Source organism: Salarias fasciatus, chromosome 15 (assembly GCF_902148845.1).
Source record: "Salarias fasciatus chromosome 15, fSalaFa1.1, whole genome shotgun sequence".
Classification (NCBI taxonomy): Eukaryota; Metazoa; Chordata; class Actinopteri; order Blenniiformes; family Blenniidae; genus Salarias; species Salarias fasciatus.
This window is the reverse complement of record NC_043759.1, coordinates 11,705,832-11,730,472: the sequence shown is the minus strand read 5'-3', so window position 1 is coordinate 11,730,472 and position 24,641 is coordinate 11,705,832. Positions and strand designations below refer to the sequence as shown.

Sequence of the window (24,641 nt, the reverse complement as noted above, 5' to 3'; positions counted from 1 at the left end):
GACAGAATGAATGTAAAGGAACAGCTCTAGTCTCATTGTGAAGGTGCGCTGACGTTACAGGTATTCATGAAGTAAATGGTGCTCTTCATCAAAAGTGATGTTACAAATTAAAATTTTCACACTAGTCAAGTTTACATGCATAAACTATGGATAGCTGCTTTTTAAAGTTAATATTTATTCCTGTTTTTCAGTTTTGATAATTTCACAAAGTTTAGAAATCCACTTTTTTCTGTGAGTGTAAGTGCATGGCTCTACTAATCCCTCATTCAGAGTGACGTCCTCGTCAGACCACTACATTTCTGTAACAATACGACTGAATATCTAATTCAATATTTTTCCTCATGGGAAATAGTTACAAGAAACCAAATCAAGGGGAAAGCAATACATCCTTACTTATATTCCAAAGTTCAAAACTGACAGCTAACAATGTTTGATGTTTCAATGAGCTATTATGAATGCATTCAAACCGTCTGGCAGAAATGTTGCTTCTGTTATTAAAGAGACAAATCTGAATAGCATCTGTCAGATAAATAAATAAAGATAAAACGGCAAAAGGCTCCGTGAAAGGGACGGGGCGGAACCGGATCCTTGGATGGGAATAAAATCTCTCTCTGACAGGGAGGGAGAGGCACCGCTGATGTATTGGTTTTAGAAATTGATTTTCAGCCTTGCGTGGTGTGTAATTTTAATGCAACATCAAGAACTGTTTCCTTTTACGGAGAAGAACGGCAAGAGATACATGAGCTGCCTGCTGCTCTCTCGGGATGGTTTAATGCAGAGGCCTCATTTCTCTCTACATTACTGTATATCAGACCAATCAAGCCTTATTCTACTCTCGTTACCGTAAACCTCACTAAAAACTGGACCTGCTGAAACCTCTCTTTTTTTTTTAAACAGTATTTGATCTGCTTATTATATCAAATTTTTAGTTATAACATGCAAACTCCATAAAGAAAGAGGCCCAAAGCCCAGGATGTTCTTGCTGTAAAACAAGAGTGCTTGGCACGACGCCACGGAGCAGCCCATGAAACCGAGTTTATGCTGTTCTTGGAAAAATGACCCGAAATGATAAATCTCACCTTGCGATCACTTTTTATTGTCACGGCGTTTGTTTTTCTGCATCTTCGCTCCATTCGTTGCACTTTACTGCATCAGCTAAAAGTTGCCTTCTGAAAATGTCAACTCTATTTATTGATTACCACTAAAAAGGCTAAAAGAAAAGGTCTTTCCAAACACCCCAACGGACACGCAGTGAAAATTACTCACAGTAACCTCGGCTGACTCCGAGTGGCAGTATGAACTAAACGGCAGGGAAGTAAAAGCTAACATGTCACGGTAAGATTCATTACTTTTCATACGGGTGAAAGCAGAAAACTCTCTCCGGGTAGTTGGAGATCAACCACAGTCCCTTTGAAGCTTGTTATTAATTTCCACAAAACGAAGCAGAAAAACAACAAATTGGAGGACTTTATGTTTCTGGGCAGGATATGGAGGATCGAAGCTGTCCAAACTTCTGGATGAAGTCCGCTTGAGCCCGGATTAAAGCTTCCTCGTCGATGTACACCGCAGGCCTCTTGGCTGCTACAAAGTACTGCACTTTTCTCAGGGTCCAGCCGAGGACGTACATGAGCAGGCCGCACACGGCCGCCGTGGACCTGCCCACTCCGGCGTTACAGTGGACATACACGGTGTGTCCGTTCTCCAGGAGGCCGTGGAGCAAGAAGACGGCCTGCGGGAGCATCCTGATCCGACCTGCAGCACAAGATAACACGTGAATACAAAGGAAGCACTGCTTTGGACATTGTTACAGCTACATAAAAATAAATTCATGCAGTCTAGTCACCAGGAAGTCAAGCCGAAGAAAGATTTAGAGAGAAATATTTTCAGCTGCTAAGACATTTTACTAATTTTGTGACCATTTACAAAGATTGTATGTTGCATTCAGTCAAACTGAAGAAACATGCCGCCAATTGAAGAAACACGTCCCACAAGTGCTGCAATTTTGGAGTCGCCTGAAGCCATCACTACGTGACACCCGCCAAAGACATCTGCCTATTTTGTCTCTTTCCAGCACATCAACGGGAGAAAATGTTCACTTGACATGTAACATCCACCCACTAGCAGGTGCAATTCTAACAAAGACGGCGTTATTCATTTCACCTGTCTGTGGGCGGGATGTTACGGCTCATCAGAGTCGGGCCGTGCTGATGTTTTTTTTCAGAACGCCATTGAGTCACCCCGAGCTCCAAATGCTTCAACAACAGTTAAAACTCCTCACCCTCGGTGCTCATGTCCGGCGTGGGCATCCACACGTATGCCAGGCCGCAGTCTTTGTATAAATCCGTCATGGTCTCCGGGGTCATGGCGTCCCCGGGGTCGCGCATGCAGCCTCGGGAGTTGTTCACCACGTCCCACTCGGTCTGGAAGTTCATCACCGCCGTGACGCCCAGTTCCTGCTTCATCTTTATGGTCACGTGCTCCACCTGTCGAGGGCAGCTCCCCAGCCAAACGCAGCTCAGCACCCTGGAGGAAATCAACTGCATTAACCTTTTAGTTGTACGTTTCAGTTTTTATTACACTGCACACGTTGTGGACCTGTGAGAAAATATTTTAGAAGCCGCTGAGAACGCTGCAAGATAAGGTACAGGTGAATATTATCACGCTTTGCAAGCTCCGAAAAGGTCTGCTTTGTCGGAGTAATGTTTAGATAAAGGTGTAAAGAATTCACAGCGGAGATGTGGAATAAAGAAAAGTGATGATGGATGAAGGCTGTATTGGGGCTGTATTATGAAATAACATGATTTCACAGGTATGAACTAAAACCTCACTCAGATGAAAAATGATATCAGGAACAATAGAGGCTGTAAGAAAGGTAAATAGGCAGGACCGCAGAATTTTTAAGTTACTCTGAGCGGAGAGCTGTTTTTAAACGGTCTTGCAAACACGGCGGAGGAAAGTTGACCTTTGCGGGTCACTAATAAGCAAAAGGTTTGGCCGACATGTCGTCTCCTTATTCCTCCGCTCGCAGAGCAATAAAGTTTTATTGACCTCTTCTTTTTCTAATTTTCTTCCCGACCACCATGGCTTGAGGCACACTCCATTTGGTGTTCATCAGTATGCATAAAGTCAACATCCAGAGGAGACGACACCAAGAAGACAGAGCGCAGTAAAATGTGCGGTGTCCCACGGCGGCACCGCAGGGAAACTCTCTGCTCTCGTCTTAACGCCTCACCCAGTGTCAATATGGACTTCATGGACTGCATAAAACCTGAAAATTAAACTTCACAAGTTCTTATCAGTCCCATAAAACTAGCAGATAGATGGGCTAGTTAAATCCATTATGGAAGTTAGATGGAAAATTATATTTTGTTGAACATTTTCTTGACTGCGTGCTGGAGCGGCGGTTTGCTCTCTCGCCTAACAGCAAGAATGTTGTGGATTAAATACCAGCCAGGCATATCTGTACGGAGCTTGTGTGTGTGTTTCCTCTCACAGCCCAAAAACATGCGTGTGAAGGTAATCAGTGACCCTACATCGCTCTTCTCTGATTCACTCCTGGATATTGACGTAGATCCAGTGGTACACAGAGCTTTGACTTACAGCTCAGGGGGCTTTTTACCACATCTGTCAGCATCGCTGCCCCCTCTTGGCTAAACCTACTGCCTCCCGTCACTCATGAATCAGACCTCTGGGTTACTGCTCTGCCACTGGAGTTAATCTCATGGTCCTAAAACATCTGAATTGGTTAATAAGAATGGTTTTATAAAGGCATTACAAAAAAGAGCTCAATATCTCTGAGGTGCCTCTTTTCCTCTTAATACCTGAAAGAAAGGGCATACAGGTCGCTGAATTGCTTAATGAGTTACTGCAGAGAGTTTGTATGTGGTTTCAAGGTTTGGTGGACGAATTAAAAAAAAAAAAACATTAATACACAAGGCACAACGACACAGTGCTTCCTGGTGAACATGGGTCCTTGACATAAGCCTTGTAAGGTCTTTGGACACAAATTAAAACCTGACGGCAGAGCCCAGGCCGCCTCATTTTCATGCAAGTTATGTGCCGACTGCCTGGCGGGTCCTGGGGCTAATTTCTGCTGTGCCCCGGTATACCGTGGCACCAAGCCCGCTCCTTGAGAAAGGAGGGCATGCATGGGGAGGGAGTGCTGCGTGACTGTATCACTACGGTGTTTCAAGAAGTCGGAGTAAGTGAGATGAAGTAACGTCCTCCTTGTTTTAAAAAGACAACATGACAAAGTGTAAACACCATCTGAAACTCTCTGTGGAGCTTTAAAAGGTTTGATACAAATCAAAAGCAACAAAACCCCTAAGAACTCGGGCAGGTTTGGTGACAAGCCAGCCGCATAATGAAAGCTTCTGTAAATGTACATTTAGGTACGGTCTGACGTTCCTGCAGCCATTTGGCCAATAAGCTGTTCAAGATGGTCTGAACTGCCAAAAATAGCTCATATTCTTTCTGATGCACTTGTAGATTAAAAAAGAGCTATTTAGGGGCTATAAAGACTGTTTCCTTCACACATGGTTACTATCACTGTCTCCAGCTTTTAACTGTGAGTTACTGTGAAAACGAGAGTGAATTCTGAGTGAGGTCCCGTCCTTTCTGTCAGCGAGGTCGGGGAGGTCTCCATTTTTTGAAAGGACAATCATTTTCAAAGTGACAGAGAGCAATTACAACTGAACTGGGAACAGCAAGGTTGAAAAACAAAGGAGTGAGGAGAGGTGACTGAGGCTTTGTCCAAGAGGAGAGGTTTCAAATGAATGACTTTCATCGAGAAAAGGGCGGCGACGAGTGTGAAGGAGCACCTCTTTGACAAATACAACATCTCAGTGAAGTGAAAATTAACCCTTTATCTGGAATACAGATCAAGTCATGCACGTTACAGAAGAAAGATGAAAAAAAAAAACACTGTTGGAGTGGTGAAAATAAACGGTATAATTAAAGTCCAGTTATCATTTGCATGGGTAATTGGTTTTCACAAATCACGGTCAGACGATGATCAGCTGAAATCACTCTATGAATGTGTGTATTTCAAAGTAAAAAATATCAAATACATTCAAATGGATTAAAACTGAGGACTTCCAGTTAGCTGCTGCGATTCCATGTGATTCCAGCCATTGTTGTAGATGTACCCTGTAGTAAAGACATTTCTCAGTTTATAGATTTATAGGCTGGGTGATTCTATGAATAAAACGTGACTGGATAATGGGACGATTCCCATGACAGGAGATAAATCCTCGAAACTTTGGACATTTATTTTGAAGGTTCAAGGTTAAAAAAACAACCACACTTTGTTATCCTGTGGCCACTTAATAATAATATCCAAGGTTCAGCTTTGCCTCTGGGAGCCCCCTTCGTCACACCTCTCATCAAAACATGACTCTCACCTCAATACAGAACTGAACTGGACCCAGAAGACCCTGTTCATTTTTAAGTGTGATTATTAGGCAGACAAATTCCCACAAATGTACCATTTCATGTTAGTCATGGGAGAGTGATAGGTCTCTGTTTGTGTTGTTGTTTGTAGTAAACAAGACTGTTGTAGCAATAAAACCATCTCAGTCCTGATGACTGGATATCATCATAAACAACACACAACTGAAAGATTGTTGTCTTGGATATTATCATTTACTTGAATGTGTGTGACGATCATGTAAAGGTTGTTTCCAAACCAATAAATAATCATGACTGCTTTTGTTGTAATCAAATTCTGGCAAAGTCATCCGGCATCATACGACTTCAGCTGCTATTGCACTGACTTACCTGGAGAAATGCATGGCCTTCTGACCGGCCACACCAAAGTAAAAGTTAGTGGTGTGCTTCATCTCATCCGTGTGTCCTGTTTCTTCTATCCAGTGTCCGATTGGGTGGCAGTACACTCCCTCCACCACGTTCCTCTCATCATAAGAGCAGCATCTGTCATGGCTTGGGCCGCTCCCTGGTGGGAAGAAGCAGAGACAACTTTACTGCAGGTTAGTGGGCAGATTTCCATTTTACAGTGGGTTAGAAAACAGGTGCACAGAGTAATAATAATAAAAAAAAAAAAAAAAAAAACACAAAATAGTGGTTTGGGCTATGCAGATTAAAAACACAAACCTATAAAAATATATCTGTACATATGTAATTGAGTTGCACTATCATTTCAGGAAATTTATATTTTTAGAAAAAAATGCACAATAACAAGTAGTACAAAAACATCTAAAATTGCAGGGTATTCTTATATTGTGCTTATTAATTCTTTCACCATACTTTATTTTCATTTGGATATGAATTTCTCTCTGTGACACACACTTGTGTTTATTTATCTTCCTGCATGTTGTTCTTTTACTGTAATGCCCCTATGAGCATACCGCGTGGTTCGAGCGCCCTCGTGTGGCGGTTCAACTGTATTACACCATACAAACCAAACATGGTGGACTGTCTTTTCAAAACACCGCAGTCGTGCACGAAACAAACGGGTACCTTCCCAGACCACCTCTCCTCCTCGGACTCTCTGGAGGAACTTGAACCACAGCGGGTCGGTGAACGGCTCCGCCAGCTGCACGTCCCCGGTCCACAGACACGGCTCCTCCGAGGACGGCAGAGTCCGACAAGCCTTCATCGGAACCGCCCTGCTCGGGTCCCAGTGACCCATTTCGTCCCGAGAGCCCAAGACAAACACCTCCACGTCGGAGGACTCTGGCGTGAGAATGACGCCGAACCGGAACCACATCGCTGCCCTGCTGGACTTCCCGGGGACCGACCTGCGCTGCACGCGCGGCTGTTTACCTCGGTGGAGCCGAACTGGAGGTGGAACTCCGCTCACGAGTCGAGTCTTCTGACCGGCTCTTTCCAGTGAGCGATGAGGAATGATTCGCAGGTGCAAACCATTCGTTCGGGCGCCTTTCTGATGTGCAAACTTTCCACGTTGCCTCCACGTGCCTCCCCTGTGTCCCCCACGAGTCTGCACTGTCCACAATGTCTAATGACTTCTCCGATTTTGAGCTTTCCACTGCACCCTCCGTTCACTGGAACCCAGCTGGACACTGGCTGTGGTCTAAAAATACCCAGGTCCGAGTTGAGGGCGCAGCAGTCACTCCGTCTGCAACTCCAGCAAATGATTATCGACACCACACATATGTATATTCATTGTGTATTTCATGCGCAACACTTCTGATCGATTGTGTCCTTGTATTAAAAGTACATTTATAAACCTACAGAGGTGGAATATTAATTTATGAATATGGGAGTTTTTTAGGAAAAAAAATAAACTGCATTTTCTTCCACTTTTCAATCAAAGCTGCTTTGCTTCTCCTTTTTTTGACAATCTGTGGACTGAGATTTATCATTGTGACTCTATACACCAACAATAAAATAGACTTACTGCAACCGAAATAGATGTGACATTTTAGTTTTTGCTTATTTTTATTTCATTCATTGATGAAATGTATGAATCTAAAAACTAAGCAAGATTCAGTTGAGTACAATACAAAGGTTCCAAACTTATTAATAAAAAGGGAGTAGAAGGAACAATGAATTTATATAATCTTCCCGTTTACATTCTACAATCACTTTACAATGACAATATTATAAACAATAATGAGATCTGGGAGGCACAGCCACTCTCACTCATAGTTTTCTATCATGACAACACTATAATACTCTTACTTCATTTCCTTCTTCATTATTTTTCAAAAAATCTTGTGAAATAGATTGTTCCATAACTTTTTTATACCCATGGGAACTGAAGATGTTATTAATCAGTCTCCAATATTTTTTATGTAAGTTATCTTGAAGTAAGAATCTAGCAAGCCACAGTAAAAAAAACCGACAAAAAAGTAAACAGGCATACAAAGCATGATGGACTTCAGAAGTAAAGTGTGGGATTTGCAGCTGCACTGACTGTAAACACACAAAGCACAGTAAAAAAAGTCAAGTTAAATGTCACTGCATCAAAAGTCACTGACAGATTACTAATTCAGGGGGACTTGAACTTTCAATGTAACATTTTTCATGTAGTTGAAACATTGTCAACTTGTGATTTTTGTCATTGTGACAAATTTAGTATTAAAAAGTAAAAAAAAAAAAAAAAAAAAAAACAACCCTAAGACTTGGCAAAACTTGCCAATGGTAATCAAACAATTAGGTGTTTAAAGTTTTCAGACTGAAATCATGCTCCTTTTATGTGACTCTCTGCTGTGATGCTTTTCACTTCACCAAGTCAAGATTCAGTGGTAAACATGTTCTAGCAGAAAGGCCAGAGAGGTAATCCGGGGTGTTCGAGATCTATTCAAGCCCGATTAATATAAATAGCAAGTGTTTTTTAAAAGTGAGCGACCCTGTACAGGCTGTGACCACTCCCTGATGTCCCTGTTTTACGGATGATTCCGGTTCCCTCTGTAGGACGCCAGTCCACAGCCGATCACCACACAGGGAGCAGGTTCCAGAGTTAAGACACCGGTCCTCATGCTATTAAGGATTTCTGTGTTTTCAAGGAACGAAAAAAGTGGAAATGCAGAAAATAAGTGAGGTATGAATGAGTTTGGATCAAATGGTGCAATAATAATGATGGCGATAAATAGATAATCACCTCAAGCGGTAGCTTTATTGCTCTCAACATGGAAATTTACAACGACATAAAAACAAATGAACACAGAAACATGCATAACGAAGCATGCATTGAAATTTCTTCTTTCAAAGAACAACAGCAAATTAGTGTCATCTCCAGGAGTCCTTCAGCTCTCCACGAGATCTCAGTATCTTCATCAAACCTTGTGATGCAAAGTTCAGAGGTCAGAGTTCAAATCACACGAGGAACCACACGTGAATGAGAGAAGCGCCGCTCTCTGCTCTCCTCGGTCGATGTCGAGGACGGACAGCGTCCCGTCTGCTCTCGCTTCCAGTCTCTGCAGAGACGAGAGGCGATGATCAGTCTCTGTGAAGCAGCGAGGACTCAGCTCTGTTCAGAGCTCATGATGGCGTTCTGCTCTCACAGCCTCACTGAGCAGTCAACACTGGATCTTTGTTCTCACGGTGACCGTGTTCAGTCCAAACCTGCTGAAAGCACCAAGGCCTCACTCCAAACATTTACTGACCTCAAACTCCGTAGGGATCACGCCCCATAAGATCATAGATCTGCTTCATCTCAGCACCATCCAGCAGTCTGGTCCCATAAATGTTGAGATATTTCAGATGTCTCAGGAGGGAGGTGTTGGATTTCAGAGCTGAGAGCAGAGAAGAAGAGCCGGTCTCCGACGCACGGTCGCAGTTTGACAAACTGAATAGAGAGACAAAGCAGGAAAATAAGCAAGCAGCTCCGGATCGTCCAGTCTCACATCACAGCTGCTGACAAAAATGACTGCATGTTAATGTAGCAGAAGGAGACAACTGACCGCAGTCTCTCCAGACGACAGCGTGGACTCTGCAGAACCCCGCACAGCTGCTCAAATGCTGAATCCGGCAGAGGGTTGGAACTCAAGTCCAGCTCCTTAAGGAGGGAGGGGTTGCACTTCAGAGCCGAGGCCACAGAAAACCAGCTGATGTCTGAGCAACTGCAGCAGTTCAGCCTGAACAAAGAGAGAAAGAAGTGACACTGAAGGACAAAGTTCGATGTTGAAGTTTCACAAACGTGCGCACACACACACACACACACACGCACCTCAGAGAGTCCAAACTACAAAGTGGATTCTCCAGAAAATCACACAGATGCTCAACTGCTGAATCCCGCAGCTGGCTATCAGACAAATCCAGCTCTTTGAGGTGTTTGAGGAGGGAGGGGTTGGTCTTCAGAGCTGAGAGCACAGAACAGCAGCTGCTCTCTGACAAACTGCAGCGCTCCAACCTGCACGAAGAGAGAAAGAAGTGAGATTAGAGGACAAAGTTTGATGCTGGAGAACATTCAGACTGTTAAGAGTTTAGAAATGTAAAGTCCAAACAGCTGAAGCCAACAGGAGGAGGAGAGCTCTCGCCAACATGCTGCAGAGCTCGGCTCACTCTGGATCACAGCTCACCTCAGACTCTCCAGACGGCAGAGTGGACTCTCCAGGAATTCACACAGATGCTCGACTGCTGCATCCCGCAGAGTGTTACAGCTCAGGTCCAGAGCTTTGAGGGAGGGGATGGACTTCAGCGCCGAGGTCAGAGAAGAATAGTTGACCTCTGACAGCTTCCCACCCCTCAAGCTGAACACAGAGAGAAAGAAGTGAGATTATTTCTTCCAGAGTTAATCAGTTAATCAGGTCTGGGGCAAGGGATTCAATCTGACATAGAATTTGTTAAATGTAAACAATTTGTTTGTTTTGTGCAGTTGGTGGTTAATAGAAGTGAATGTGTATGCAGTTTTTCAGTAACTCTGACCCATAACTGTATTTGTGGTCAAAATTTGACAAAGAATTTACATTGTATATTATTATTAATTTTTTGTCTTCTTGTACTTTCATGACTATTTTTTTTCAATTGTGTAATTTTTACTCAAACTTGAGTACAGTTTACACCATGTCATTTACTCCACTAATTTTAAATTCAAACGTCACAACTGAATGTGGCCACAGTTTGAATTTATACTGAAACCTTTTCATCTTAGTAGCCGATAAAGCCGTCCGATCGCGACTGCGCTAATTAACCTGTGATGTACAGAGAGGAGGCTCTGCTGCGCTGCAATAAACTGAGCTCTCCTCTGTGGGCGGTGGCAGCAGAACACATCGTATTTAAGTATTATATATTTAATCATGTTTGTATAATAAAAATTATAATACAATATTTTGACCAGAATTTGTTCTGAAATGCATCTTTTATAAAATGCACACTTGTGATCGCGACAAAAAGGAGGGAAAAAAAAGTATTTTTAGGGCTTTCGTGGTAATGGGTCTAAAGACCCAACAATTCTGCATAAGGAAAACATATGAAAACTATATTTTAACCAGAATGAATGAGTTCTGCGTTTGTTTTGTTTTATTATGCGTTAATCAGATGGGTTTTTGTGAATTGTATGACACCAGGAGTGTGATGGACGCTGCAGCTGACGGCTCCGATCGGTGCTGTGATGCATTCAAGCTAATACGTCAATATCATGTTCTTTTCACATCTGCAGTCTGGAGTTTGGAAACTACTGTTGTGAAGTATTTTTTAATTCAGCCTGTTAATGTGTTTATTTTTATTTTTGACTCTACAGAGTGGAGCAGTAGACAGAGCAGTTATTGTGACAAATACAAATAAGTTCTTTACACCACCCAATTTCCAGAATCGTTTTTTTTTTTTTGTTCAGGAACCACTTGCTCACTGGTCCACTCACCTCAGAGTCTCCAGGCGACAAAGCGGACTCTCCAGAAATGCATACAGCTGCTCAACTCCTGAATACAGATAGTTGGTTCCGTTCAGCTCCAGATGTTTCAGGAGGGAGGGGTTGGACTTCAGAACTGAGGTCACAGATGAACAGCTGGTCTCTGACGTCAAGCAACCCGTCAAACTGAAGAGAGAAAGAAGTGAGATTAGAGGACAAAGTTTGATTGTTGAAGCCATTGAGAGTTAAAGGAGGTTCTGACCGGAAGAGTTTAGTTTCTCCAACATCTGGATCACAACACACATGTTGGGCTACCAGCTGTACGCAAGCAGTTATTTATACTTCTCTAACCATAAGATGTTTACTCCAAATTCTTTTTATTTAATTTATAAAAGTAACTTCAAGTCACCTTTTAGATATATTACTTTAACAGTAACATACTTATGCCACTTTTGTTTATGATGGTGCTTTTTGTATTGTATTGTTTTTGCAGTTTAAAATACTAGTGTGTACTGTATCTTAAAAAGATATGAGGTTTTAGGAAAACTAAGTTGTTTTTTTTTCATCTTATTTTGGATTGGCATAGTGATATAAATGGTTCTGACGACATACGCAAGAGGCGTATCCCATCGTGAGACATCAAAGTGAATGCCAAGAAAGAGAACTTCAAATCCTTCAACATTTGCCGACTGAAAGTGTTCTAACTTTGGTTATGAGTTGAAATGAGCAGTTAATCATATTTAGAAGAGACTGATCAGATGGATCCTTGTAGTTCATTTCTTCTTCATTAGAAGGTTGGACGCCCAAGGAACTGAAAGAAGATCCAGGGTTTTTAATTCTCACTGATTTGATCTTTGTTCTTTTGGAGAGCTGAATTGAAAGCAGAGCCCAGTGGAGGGCATATCAACAGCCAGTGACTTGACGTTATCCAGGAGAAATTAGCCTGGAGTTCCTCAGTGTGGCTCACTCTCAGATCAGCCTCATGCCTGTAATTTGGTGTCAAGACAACTTGACTGACTGACTTACCCGAGATTCTCCAGAATACAGAGTGGATTCTCCAGCAAACCACACAGCTGCTGAACTGCGGAATCCGGCATCTGATTTCCACCCAAGTTCAGATTTTTCAAGAGGGAGGGGTTGGACGTCAGAGCTGAGACCAGAGAACAACAGCTGGTCTCCGACAACCAGCACGTTTTCAACCTGAATAAAGACAGAAAGAAGTGAAACAACAAGGATTGATGTTGAAGTCACTGACTGACACACACACACACACGGTGCTGGCACGGAAATTCAAAAAGGACCCGTCCCACACTCACTCCAGAGTCTCCAGACGACAGAGTGGACTCTCCAGAACGCCACACAGGTGCTCAACTGCCGAATCGGGCAGCGCATTCAAACTTATCTCCAGATGTTTCAGATGTTTCAGGAGGGAGGGGTTGGACTTCAGAGCGGAGAAAATAAGAGGATAGCTCGTCTCAGTAATCCTGCAGTGACTCAACCTGAAAAAAAAAAAGAGATATTAGAGGGCAAAGTTGGATGCTGAAGTCACTGAGAGCTGAAGGATTGATTCAACTGGAATCTTCCCACATTCCTCTGTCATTAACAGAGTGTAACTTCAGACAGTGAACTGACCTCAGAGTCTCCAGTTTACAGTTTGGACTCTCCAGTCCAGCAGAGAGAAACTGCGGTGCTGGATCCAGCAGGTAGAAGTCCTTTATGATCAGATGTTTCAGATGGGAGGAGTCAGACTTCAGAGCTGGGATGATCACGTCAAATTGTGAAGGATACATGAAAAAGCCATCAAGTCTGAAGTGAGACATAGAGAGGACGGGACGTTATGAGAGAGGACACTTCGTTGGATCATTAGACATCAGAGCTTCAGATCTTCTCTGGGTTTAAATTCCATCTGCTTTATTTACATTGTATTTAAAGTTTGATGCCTTGTCATCAAGACATTTCACCAGAAAGTGAAGCTGATGTTTACAATTAACTGATTACCAACTAATTTTGGCCTCTGCCAATAGCTGCTAGTTAGTTTGACAACTGACTGCTTTTATGTCTTTTTGCATTTCTTTTTTGTTTGTGTGTCTGTGTGGCAACTAGTTTATTAGCCCATAGATTTTTTGTGAGCACCTAAAGAAGCCATGTGTAACTTTCTGTGCTCTAAGATACATTATTCTGATAGAGATGGTAATATTTCATGGTCATTTATCATACTTTTTATTGCAGCTTTTGTTTTTTTCCTACTGGAATTATGATTCTTCATTTAATTAAACATTTGCACAAAGTTGCACTTTTAAGATGTTTGGTGCTACTGAGTCTTGTTTACCAATGGCGCCATGTTTGCATGAAACTTTCATTTTTCATTTAATTCTGAATACAACTTAATTCTGCTTTAACATGACCTTTTAAACACCGAATTAAGACTGACAAGTTTATTCCAAATTACACTTAATTCAAAATATTGTGGCTTGCTTTGTTCTGATTTCAACAGTGAATTAAATAATTCCACATTTGTGGAGTCTGTGCTGTCGCGATGATACACATATTCTAAGGTGGCCGCCTGGACCAAGCTCTGGTCTTGGACAGGGACAAATTATTTAATGGAGCCTTGGAAGAAATAATAATTAAGAATGGATGGAGGGAAGCATGAAAATACGGGCCTTTTAAAGGTGTAGCACCAAAGTTATTTGAGGAAGAATGAGAGGAAAAAAAAAAAAAAAACAGGCCTTGGAGTTTGTTTACTTGCGGTAGACGTAAATACATCCAATCAGAACGCTCCCCAACACCTAGCATTAAAGCTCGGTGGAAAAATGTGTTATCCTGGTAAACCTTTATTCAGAAGTAATATTCCAATGTAAATACGAGGGAGAGTCCTTTAATCCTCCAGCCATCCATCACTTTTCAACCGTTTATCTGGGACCAGATGGGGGCAGCAGTCCAAGCAGGGATTCCCAGACTTCATCTCGACATCATCCCTTTGGGGTAAGCCCAGCTGGGCTCTGTGGGCAAAGGAACGGCAACCAGGCGCTCGCATGCGAGCCCTAACCCCGGGCCTTACTTTCATTCTGAATTGTTTAATAAGAAATAATTAATTCCAAAACCATGGTCAGTGCCAAACACTGTTAAAGCTGCAGTCTTGTATTTTAAATGAAGCCACAGTAGTATTGCATAACTTCAGTTATTTTTTGGGATATTTAATGTCTTCCTTCAGGGGAACTTAATATTTGTTGCGTGGTGACTACAGGAACTCCGTTCTACAAACATCACTGAGATATTGATCATGATGACACGTTTACTCACACAGCCTTCCTGCAGTTCCTCAAAAGTGGGCCCAGTATCCACGGTGTCCCGTGTGTTGTGTTGTACTCCTTCATGTGCACCTCCTCCATGACCAGGTCTGACTCCTGTATGATGTGGGCCAGACCTACGCAGTGGGTCTCAGAGAATTCCATGTCTGAGATCTTCTTCGACTTCAGAAACTCCTGGATCTGCTGATGGACTGACAGGTCCCTCATTTCCGTAAGACTGCGGAAGATGTTGATTCTGCTGTCGAGAGACATTTCATCAGCGCTGATCTCCTTCAGCTTCTTGAGGACTCCCTTGGTGGTTTCTGGACTGCGCCTTGTCCGACCCAGCAGACTGCCACAGAGTACACGGTTGGATTTCAGAGTGAGGCCATAAAGGAAGCGAAAAAACAGGTCCAGGTGGCTTTTCTGACTTCTGAGGGACTTCAGCAGCATGATCTCCAGGAAGTTGACCAGAGATGGGAAATCATGATCATCTCCTGTCAGGACAGACTTCAGTACGCATTTCTTCTTGCTGGCGAACCAGAAGAACACATCGCCTGCAGCCAGAAACTCCCGAATGCTCAGCAGGACCTGAGTACAAACCGAGTACAGCAAATCCTTGGTCAAATCCAGACCACACTGCTCCAGGACATCTTGGAATGTGACCCTTCCTTTCTCCCCATGTTCAAAATCCATCTGGCTCAGGTTCAGAAGAAGCTCGCCGTCAACCTCCGTCGGCTCCTGGGGACTTGTCTCTTGTCCTTCCTGGTGCTTGAGCCTATTTTTCTGCATCTGAACCAGCACAAAGTGAGAGTACATGTCATTCAGGGACTGGGGCAGCTCTCCTCTCGGCTCTGTGGTCAACATGTGCTCCAGAACTGCAGCCGTGACCCAGCAGAAGACCGGGAGTCCACACATGGTGTTGAGGCTCCTGGATGTCTGGATGTGAGAGATGGTTTTTCTGCACAGCTCCTCATCACTCAGTCTCTTTCTAAAATACTCCTCCTTCTGGGCGTCCCTGAAGCCTCGCACTTCTGTTATTCTATCCACACATGATGGAGGGATCTGATGGGCTGCTGCTGGTCGGGATGTGATCCACACCCGAGCCGAGGGCAGCAGATTCCCCCGGATGAGGTTTGTGAGCAGCCCACTGACTGAAGACTGCTGTGAGACATCAAGCAGCAGCTGGGTGCTGCTGAAGTCCAGAGACAGTCTGCTTTCATCCAGGCCGTCAAAGATGAACAGCAGCTTGCAGACAGCCAGCTCCTCTGCCGTCACCTTGTGGAATGTGGGGTGGAAAGCACGGAGCAGCGTGAGAAGACTGTATGCCTGCTCTCCCATCAGGTTCAGCTCCCTGAAGGACAACACAACCAGCACGCCGACGTCCTGGTTCTCCAGGCCCTCGGCCCAGTCCAGAGTGAACTTATGCACCAGGAAGGTTTTCCCACTGCCAGCCACGCCGCTGGTCAGGACCACTCGGATGTGCTTCTGCTGCTGGGCGAGGGGTTTGAAGATGTCCTGACATTGGATGGCAGGGTGATGGAGGCTCTCCTTCCTGGAAGCTGACTCAGGCTGCATCAGCTCAGGTTCCCTCTGTAGCTCTTCATTGAGTCTCTCTATGATGTGGAGCTCTGAGTAGATCGTGCTGAAGAGCCTTCCACCTCCCAGTTCATCACTTCCCTCAGTCCCATGTTCATATCTTCTTCTCAGACTCTCCTTATATTCCACCAGAAGCTGCTGCAGACCCACACCTGCTCAAAGACAAGAGCAGCAATCAGACATCACATAAACAACAAGCTTTCATGACTCTACAACCAGGAACGGTCCGATCCAATACTGTGGATCAGTATCAGGTTCGACATGGGTCAAAACAGTCAGATCGGATATTGGAATCTATTTTTTTTTAAAATGTCCAAGCTGAACCGCTGTAATGAGCCTGTTTCATCAGGCGATCAGAGAGAAACCTGCATCTCCTGGAAAATTAGCAATAATTGGTTCATAATTTCAAAAAACAATCTGGAATGGGTGGAAGTGAATATAAAAACCACATTTCCCGAACACATGTCAACACAATACAGCAGACAAGTGTATGGAAACATAATTTAAGACCCACATGATCAAATTGAAGACTTATGGTATTAAATGCAGATTTGTAAATTCAATACGTTTTAGACTTTTTAAGACCTCGAGGGAACCCTGCTTTAAAGTCCTTTCATTACAAATAAAGAACTAATAGAGCCATCTTTGACTCCTCACCCACGCTGCAAAACTCCTCTCACTTCTTGATTTTCATTTTGCCCCTCCTCCCACCTATCAATGCTGTGGACCTTAGACTAAGCCCCACCCCTGAATGCAAATCACACTATTTTGGATGTCTGTATTCAGAATATTATTGTGAACGTGTCATCATTATTATTCACTAAAGAAAGGGAAACAGAATGTATGAGCTGAAACTCAAGGCTCTGGTATCAATACCAGATGCAAAAAATTGGTATAGAGCCTTCCCTATTTACAACATAACAATAAGTCCAGTGAACACAAACAAGTCCCTCAGCAGACACATGTCCACCCTTACTTTGTGCAGCTCTTCTTCCAGACCTTTCTGCACACTGAGGATAGCAGGAGGCTCCTGATGATGAACCCTGGTCCAAATGTGAGCTGCTTAAACAGACTGGATCCTTCCTTTCATGACTCCTCCTCTTCTCTCTGTGGACACCAAACAACATTTACTCTGAGCGACACAACACACAGCAGAGATAAAAAGATTCAGCTTCAACTTTCACACGGCTTCAGAATATTGGAGCCGAATCTGATGCGAGCAGAACATCTCTCACTCTATTTTTAAAGAAATAAGAGGAAACAAAGAGTTTCTTACTTTGTGCCTGAAAGCCCAGATTCAGCACTGAAGTCTGGCGGACCATCTTTGGGCCAGTCTCGTTTCAGAGACAACCTGCTGGATCTGGAAGACTCTGCCGTATTTCTGAGTTTCTGACCTCTGCAAACACAAGCACAAACTGTCTAAAGCCTCCCCCACACTGAGATGCTTTCAATATTTAGGTTTAACAACTAAATCTCTACAACTTAGATTCATAAACTTTGCAAGAAAGTAAGTCTGAAAGAAAGTGAAAGTTCAGTCAGACTTCAGGCTGAGCGCATGTTGAGCTGCTTTTCCACCAAGCTGGTTCCAGGTCTAGGTGGGAGCCAGGTGGCTGGAGGAAATCCAGCAGGGGACAGATGCAGCGGAATACCAACTGAGCCTCCACCAGTTCCTCAACTAAATTCAAACATTAATTTAGGCTGGAGAGTGTTGTTGGGTAAATGGCTACATACAAAGACAGAAAAAAGAATAAACTATATCTTTAACATTAAAAAAATCAGTTAATATGACCAGGTCTCCTGTGTGGGACATAAGAATTTATCCTGTGCGCCACAATGGCTGATCATATAGAATGCATTCTTCCAGGGGTTTTGCTGTGAAATATAATGGAAACAGTGATGCAGCTCTCACTTCACTCCTTCTCGAAGGAAAATCAACCAACTCTTCAGAGGAACCATGAAACCAACTAAGCAATGGAATGAGCTCCAACACTAAACCAGCACCTACTTTTTCTTGGTGGAAAAGAGACATTTGTTTGACACTACTTGAAATACCATTTCACTTGGGAGCAAGTTAAATTTCAGCAAAGGCTCAAGAGTAAAGACGTCACGTGGAGTTGCATTATGGGAGACTGAAAATGGCCGTGATGTTACTCTGAAGCGAATGCAGAGGGATCTACTAATGAAGCTCTGACTTTTTACTATCATGAAATTGGAAACATTGAGAGAGAAGAAACATGCTGGATGGGGAAGTGAGGGTGTTTCACTCTGCTGCACTTCCACTCAGTTCACAGTTGAAATTAAAATCTCTCTTACTTTGAATCTGAGGCTCCAGATTCAGTCCTGACGACGCGGGGATGATCTTTGGATTGGCCACTCCTCGTGGACAGAGAGTCTGTTCTGTTTTCCTCTTCCTCCTCATTCATCATCTTCAGACAGCCTGAGAAATAAACAAAGGCGGTGAGCACACGTTCTCAAACTAAGTGTTTTTCACTTCACAAACTTCATATAATTTGGCGCATCGTGAAAAGAAAACGTGCTAATGCCGACCAGTGTGTTATTCGATGTTACTCCTGGAAACTGATGGAAACTGTGCTCACCATCCCGCCCGAATAAACATCGCTTACCGTGTTCGCAGAGCTCCTCGTCCTACATGCAGACCTCGGCGTCAAGGAGCACGATGAACTCCACCGCCACTTCATCTACCTCTCCATCCGAAAGGATTCCTGATCCACAAAAGATCCAAAGAAAGTTAGGGTTACCGGCGACTCTATTCCCGCCTTCAGTTCGAGCCGTCGCACGATTAATACGTCATCAGCTTCCTCTTCTTCTTTTTCTTTTCCGGCAGACGAGGCACAACTCGGCGCATTGCTGCCACACCCAGGTGATTCGCGCTACTACAGCTTCTGCGATACAGACCCGTTAACAAAAGAAAGTGAAATTGCCCGTGCAGTCTCCCTGTCTCTCAATCCCTCAAATCAAATCAGATCAAACTTTATTTGTAGAGCACTTTTTCATATTTATAAAAACAACGCAAAGTGCTGAACAGTTAAAACAGTCATAAAAACAAAAGAATAAAAACCGCACCATCAATAAATATACACCACACACACACACACACACACACACACACACACACAAACACACTCTGAATTATTTGTGCAAAGCAGAGGAGACATGGCATAGCACCAGAGGTGTCAAGAAAGTACTTTCCCATGCCATGTTTTTGTTCTGCCCAGTCAGTTAACAAAGGGCTGGGCTGATTTGAATCACCTGCAACAAACAGTTCTGGGCCCAGGTGATCACAATCAGCCCAGCTCTTCGCCCCCCGGGCGGCTCCAAATGCCGGTACAGGGAGAGCCGGTTACGGTGAAAGGCCACCATGCGCCTGCGCTTGCGCCTCCTGACCCGCCCTGGTCTCACTCCGGCGGACCAAGGACAGGAGACACAGCGGTGAACATGATGCTGCGGCACCTCGCAGCGCCCGGCCCCCACCGAAACCTGGGCCACGTGCAGAACCCGGGAGACACGCCGACAGTCTTTGCCACGGGCCGCAAAGATGTCTCGACGCCGCCCCTGTTCATGGACCGCTTCGACGGTCCCAGCGGAGAGGCTGCACGGCGGCAGCGGCGAGGCCTCTGACGTGGGACGGCCACCAGGGGGGGTGGCCTCGGCGAGGCGCTGTCTCTCGTCGGCGGACGTAGTTGGAGACAGCTTTTTGAAGGGGGCGGGGCCCTGCTCTCGCTTTTGTTTGGTGCCCGCTCTGCAGGAGCGGAGTCGGCCTCTCGCTCAGCGGACGTAATTGACGACTGCTTCTCGGAGTGGGCGGAGTCGTCAGTCTACTTTCTTTTGCAGCATCTCTTTCGGCTCGGCCGACGCTTGCAATCCTGGGTCCCCAGGATGACGCTTCTCTCTGCGGTGTCGATGCAGCAGGACCAGTGCAGCTCCTCGGCCTGACCGCAGCTCTCCACCAGCGTGTACCGGCCCCGGCGGGGGTCGGTGGTCGGCTTCCTCATAGCGCCACCCCGCTTCTCGATCGCCGGAGCTCGCCTTCTCGGGGCCGGCGCCGGACAGTTTCTCGCGATGTGGCCTGGTTCACCACACCGATAGCAGCCGTCACTTTCATGGCACCCCCGGCGAGTTGTTTGGGGCGATGTGGAGCGCTGTGCCTGGCGGACTGCTTCGGTGTCTTCCTCGGTGGTGTCAGCCAGTCGAACCCGGGGCGGTGATGTGGCGCCGCCCCGCGGCGTGGAGAGGATCATCTCAGCTCGCTCTGCTTCTCGGAGGGCCTCCTCCAGGGTCTGCGGAGCGGCGAGTTGCACATGTTGCCGCAACCACTCGGGTGTGAGTCCCCGCAGGAACGCGTGGAGGGCCAGTTCCCCCAGCACGTTCACGGGAAAGGCGGGGTAACCCCGCCGCGCGCACAGCTGCACATCAGCGGCGAAGGAGCCCAGGTTCTCTCCCTCTCGGCGGCAGCGTTTATTCAGTTTCTCTCTCTCAGCGGCCTCTGTTGTGCGCCGCCCAAAGCGTCGCTCGAGTGCGGTGATTAATGTGGGCAGCACCCGCTCTTCTCCAGGCACCAAGTCGAGGAGGACCCGCTGTGCCTCACCCTCCAGAGCCAGGGCGAGGTGCGCGGCGGTGTCTTGGTCACTCCAGCCGTTGTGCGCTGCAGCAACCTGCGTCTGCTTCATGTAGACTTCCAGCGGGTTGGTGCCGTCATATTTGGGCAGCTTTACAGGCGTTTTCCCGCTCACGGCTGCCGGACCCCCGGCTTCAGCGGCGCCGTCCCTCATGACGGCGGCCAGGGTGTCGTCTTCTTCGCCGTTCGTAGTCGGCCGTCCCCCAGCGACCCGGCGGGTCTTCAGTGTGGCGGAGCTGTCAGCGCTAGCGGGAGCGAACTCTCCGCTAGCCGGCTCTTTAGCTCTCCGGAGCAGACCCAATAGAACGTCCAGGCCCTTCTCGACGGCTAGTAGTAGCTCTTCGTTGTCTTCTTTCCTCTGGAGTCGCGGGTACGCCATCCCACTTCTGACACCAATGTGGCGTTCGAGCGGCGACTTGCGGGCAAGAAGACGAGGCGAGGTCTGCTCTATTGCTCAACTGAAGCTTTATTGTGAAAACGACCAAGCAAGGGAACATGACACACCAACACCAAGACAACATCATGGTGGCCCGTAGGCCCCAGGTCACTCCCCAAGTAACCCCCTAGACCCACGGTCCAACACATGTGTAAAATAAAAGGACACAAACAGATAGATAGATAGATAGATAGATAGATAAAACTTTATTAATCTCCCAAGGGAGAAATTCCAGTGTCCAGCAGCACACAGATCATATACATGCAAATAAATAACAGTACAAAAAATACAAGTGCTCAGATTGTACTTGGTTTGGCTCAGGCACATCTGTTATACAGCCTGATTGCTGAGGGGATGAACGACCTCTTGAAGCGCTCAGTTCTGCAGCGCAATGACAGGAGCCTGTTGCTCCGCTCACTTTTTTGAGCTGCAACTGTGTCGTGCAGTGGATGTTTGGAGTTCCTCAAGATACTCTGCATTAGAGCCCCCATCCTCCTCTCCAAGACTGCTCCAACAGAGTCCACCTTCCTCCCCATCACAGACACACACCTCCTGATCAGTCTGTCCAGCCGATTGCTGTCTCTTTTTGTCATACTGCCGCCCCAACAGACAACCCCAAAGAAAACAGCACTTGCAACAACAGACTGGTAGAAAATGTACAGCATGTCACCACACACATCAAAGGATTTAAGTCTCCTCAGGAAAAACAACAATAATGCAAAACACAACCATAATGAAAGGAAACGCAAATAAACACAGAACCCCCACATATGGCCCCAAAAGTCCCGAACGGGGAGCTCCCATCATGCCCCGGGCCTCCCCAGAACAGTCAGTTCTGGGGCAGTGGCTCTCTAGCGCCCCTAGCGACCCCCGCAGTCGCTACAGTACTTTCTTGACACCTCTGCATAGCACTAAGCATCATGGGAAAACACTACCAGTGGGGCCGTTCACAACAGGAGAAGGCGAAGGTCATTAATACTGGGGCCCCAGCGCTTGACCCCCGACCCCGCCAGACCAAGGGGAACCCGCACACCGAAGTGTGGAGACCCCCAGGCCAGCCAGGACCCGAGGCCTCGAGCGCAGTGACCCCAGCAGAGGATCAGGACCAACTCCCGGTGTGAAGGACCCCCCTCAGGAAACACTGGAGTTAAAACAGCTAAAGACATAAAAAGACATAATCACCCAGTATTGTCGTAAGAGAATATGCTTTCAGTCCCAACTTAAATTTATAAACAATGTTCTCCTCAGCCCAGTATGCTCCTAAGAGAGAACACCTTCACCCCTCTTCTCTTCAGCCTGTTCCTCCAAGGCTTCCCGCTCCACACTGTAGCCACCAAACCTCGGCAACACATGCTCCACTGTCACCTCCTCCTGAGACACCACACACAGCCCTGTCCCATGTATTCCCATCATTCGCAATGTTTTGTTTAGAGCACAATGCCCAAGTCGTAACCTTGTTATCACCACCTCATCCCTTCTGCTATACCTCCTTGAACCCTGAGACCATTCATATCCTTCCTAATGTGGTGCAGATGCCTTCCCTTAGTCCCAGCATCCCACCGCTTCTGCCACTCTAATACGTCATCAGTTTGGTGACCATAGATACGAGGGGGTACCCCAAAAAAATCCGGAATTTGATTATAACTTTTTATTTATGACATTTCAAAATAAAACACCACCGTCGCCTTCAAAATAGTCTCCATCCGCATTAATGCAGCGCTCCAGCCGTGTCTCCCACTTCACGAATGCGTCGTCAGACCCGCGCATAATTGTGCCATTTTTTGCCGGCTGCGATTTTTCTGTCACCTCCTCCACATCTGCAAACCGCTGTCCCTTCAGCTCCTTCTTCAACTTGGGGAACAAGAAAAAGTCACTCGAGGCTTCATCTGGCGAATAAGGCGGATGGGAGAGGAGATTCATCTCATTCTTCTCCAGAAACTGCGTGAGGCGCAGCGCCGTGTCCGCTGGCGCACTGTGGTGGTGGATCAACCGGGCTCCACTCCGCCACTACACGGACCGCTTCCTCCTCACATCCTCACGGAGCCGTCTGAGGACTTCCATGTAGTAGTCCTGGTTTACAGTCTGACCTGGAGGGACAAACTCGCTGTGGACGATACCCTGGACAGCGGAAAAGCAGCTCAGCATTGTTGTCACGGCTGAGCGGACCTGACGCGCCGACATCTGGCCCTTTTTAAACCACCCGAACCACTCATGGACCTGATTCTTTCCCAGAGCATCATCCTTGTAGGCTTGCTGCAACAAGGTGAGTGTTTCTGCTGCTGTTTTTTCCCAGCAAAAAGCAGAATTTAATATTTATGCGCTGCTCTGGCTTCCCAGTCAATGTCGCCATTTTGGAAAAAATCGCAGACGCCTCTGCACTCTGTTGCTATAAATAGCGCCTGACAGGCGTCAGTGTCACTCTCGGAGCTCAAATTTCTCACAGATGTGCATGAGGCTTACCTGTAGCACATCTGACAGCCAGAAGTCGGAACTCATTATTATTATTGTTTTCTGACCAAATTCCGGTTTTTTTGGGTACCCCCTCGTATAAACAGTGCATCCCGCATTGACAGACTTAGGTCTATGGACGCAACCTCCCTGTTGGCGAAGACGGGTAGTGGAGCCGCCATCTTGGATTGGTGGCCCACTCGACTCAAGAGTCATCTGTTTCGTGGTATCTGTTTGTTTCACTCAGTTTTTCACGTGAGTTTTATATATATGTATATATATATATATATATATATATATATATATATATGTATATATATATATATATATATATATATATATATATATATATATATATATATATATATGAGGGGCCGTACAAGACATACCGTAATTCATTTATAATCTTGCATATGCGTCTATTTTCTTGCACATACATATATTTTCATTTTCACACACACACTTTATCCTCTCACATGCATACATATGCATATATGTACAGAGAAAATATATGCAGGTAAGAGAAGTATGTATGAATGTAAGAGAAGAATATATGTTAGTGCGAGTGAGAGGAAAAGGAAGTAAGTTTCGTGCAAAAGGAAGTCCATCATTTATTGCGCTGTGATTGGCTGAAAGGGTTCAGTGGGCGGGTCCTGTTCAGGTCATACTCAACATGGAAGGTGAAGTGGAATCTGAGTGCTGCATGCTGCAAGCCATTTGGGGCATCATGAAATATTTTATCATCTCCAGAAACAGCCAGATCCTTATCCTCATCACTTGAGCAGCAGGTGACAGGTTCATCTTCACCAAACTGGACTCACAGCATGTGGAAAGTGAGATAACTCTTCAGACCCACAGACGTCATACATAGACGCCCCATTCACGCTGCTGTGAATTTGAGCCAACGTGCCTGTGTGGCAGCCATCTTGCCGGGTGGACCTCACTTCCACAGCACATTTA

General features: G+C 45.6%; 2 protein-coding genes across 2 annotated transcripts; both read right to left on the bottom strand.

Moving 5' to 3' along the window:
* Positions 1-1,090: 1,090 nt before the first annotated feature.
* On the bottom strand, positions 1,091-24,625 carry epm2a (EPM2A glucan phosphatase, laforin). The gene is made up of 5 exons (XM_030110940.1): positions 24,621-24,625; positions 6,478-6,742; positions 5,779-5,953; positions 2,279-2,523; positions 1,091-1,752 (listed from the first exon to the last, which is right to left on the bottom strand). The coding sequence occupies exons 2-5, from the start codon at positions 6,725-6,727 to the stop codon at positions 1,469-1,471; spliced, it is 954 nt and encodes a 317-aa protein (XP_029966800.1). The 5' UTR covers positions 6,728-6,742; positions 24,621-24,625; the 3' UTR covers positions 1,091-1,468.
* Positions 8,694-18,925, bottom strand: LOC115402402 (NACHT, LRR and PYD domains-containing protein 12-like). The gene is made up of 14 exons (XM_030110931.1): positions 18,786-18,925; positions 18,475-18,598; positions 17,438-17,557; positions 17,138-17,268; positions 14,576-16,313; positions 12,905-13,078; positions 12,589-12,771; positions 12,299-12,472; positions 11,285-11,458; positions 10,005-10,175; positions 9,653-9,835; positions 9,387-9,560; positions 9,090-9,271; positions 8,694-8,900 (listed from the first exon to the last, which is right to left on the bottom strand). Exons 2-13 carry the CDS (start codon positions 18,585-18,587, stop codon positions 9,091-9,093), a joined length of 3,516 nt encoding a protein of 1,171 aa, XP_029966791.1. The 5' UTR covers positions 18,588-18,598; positions 18,786-18,925; the 3' UTR covers positions 8,694-8,900; position 9,090.
* Positions 24,626-24,641: the final 16 nt, after the last annotated feature.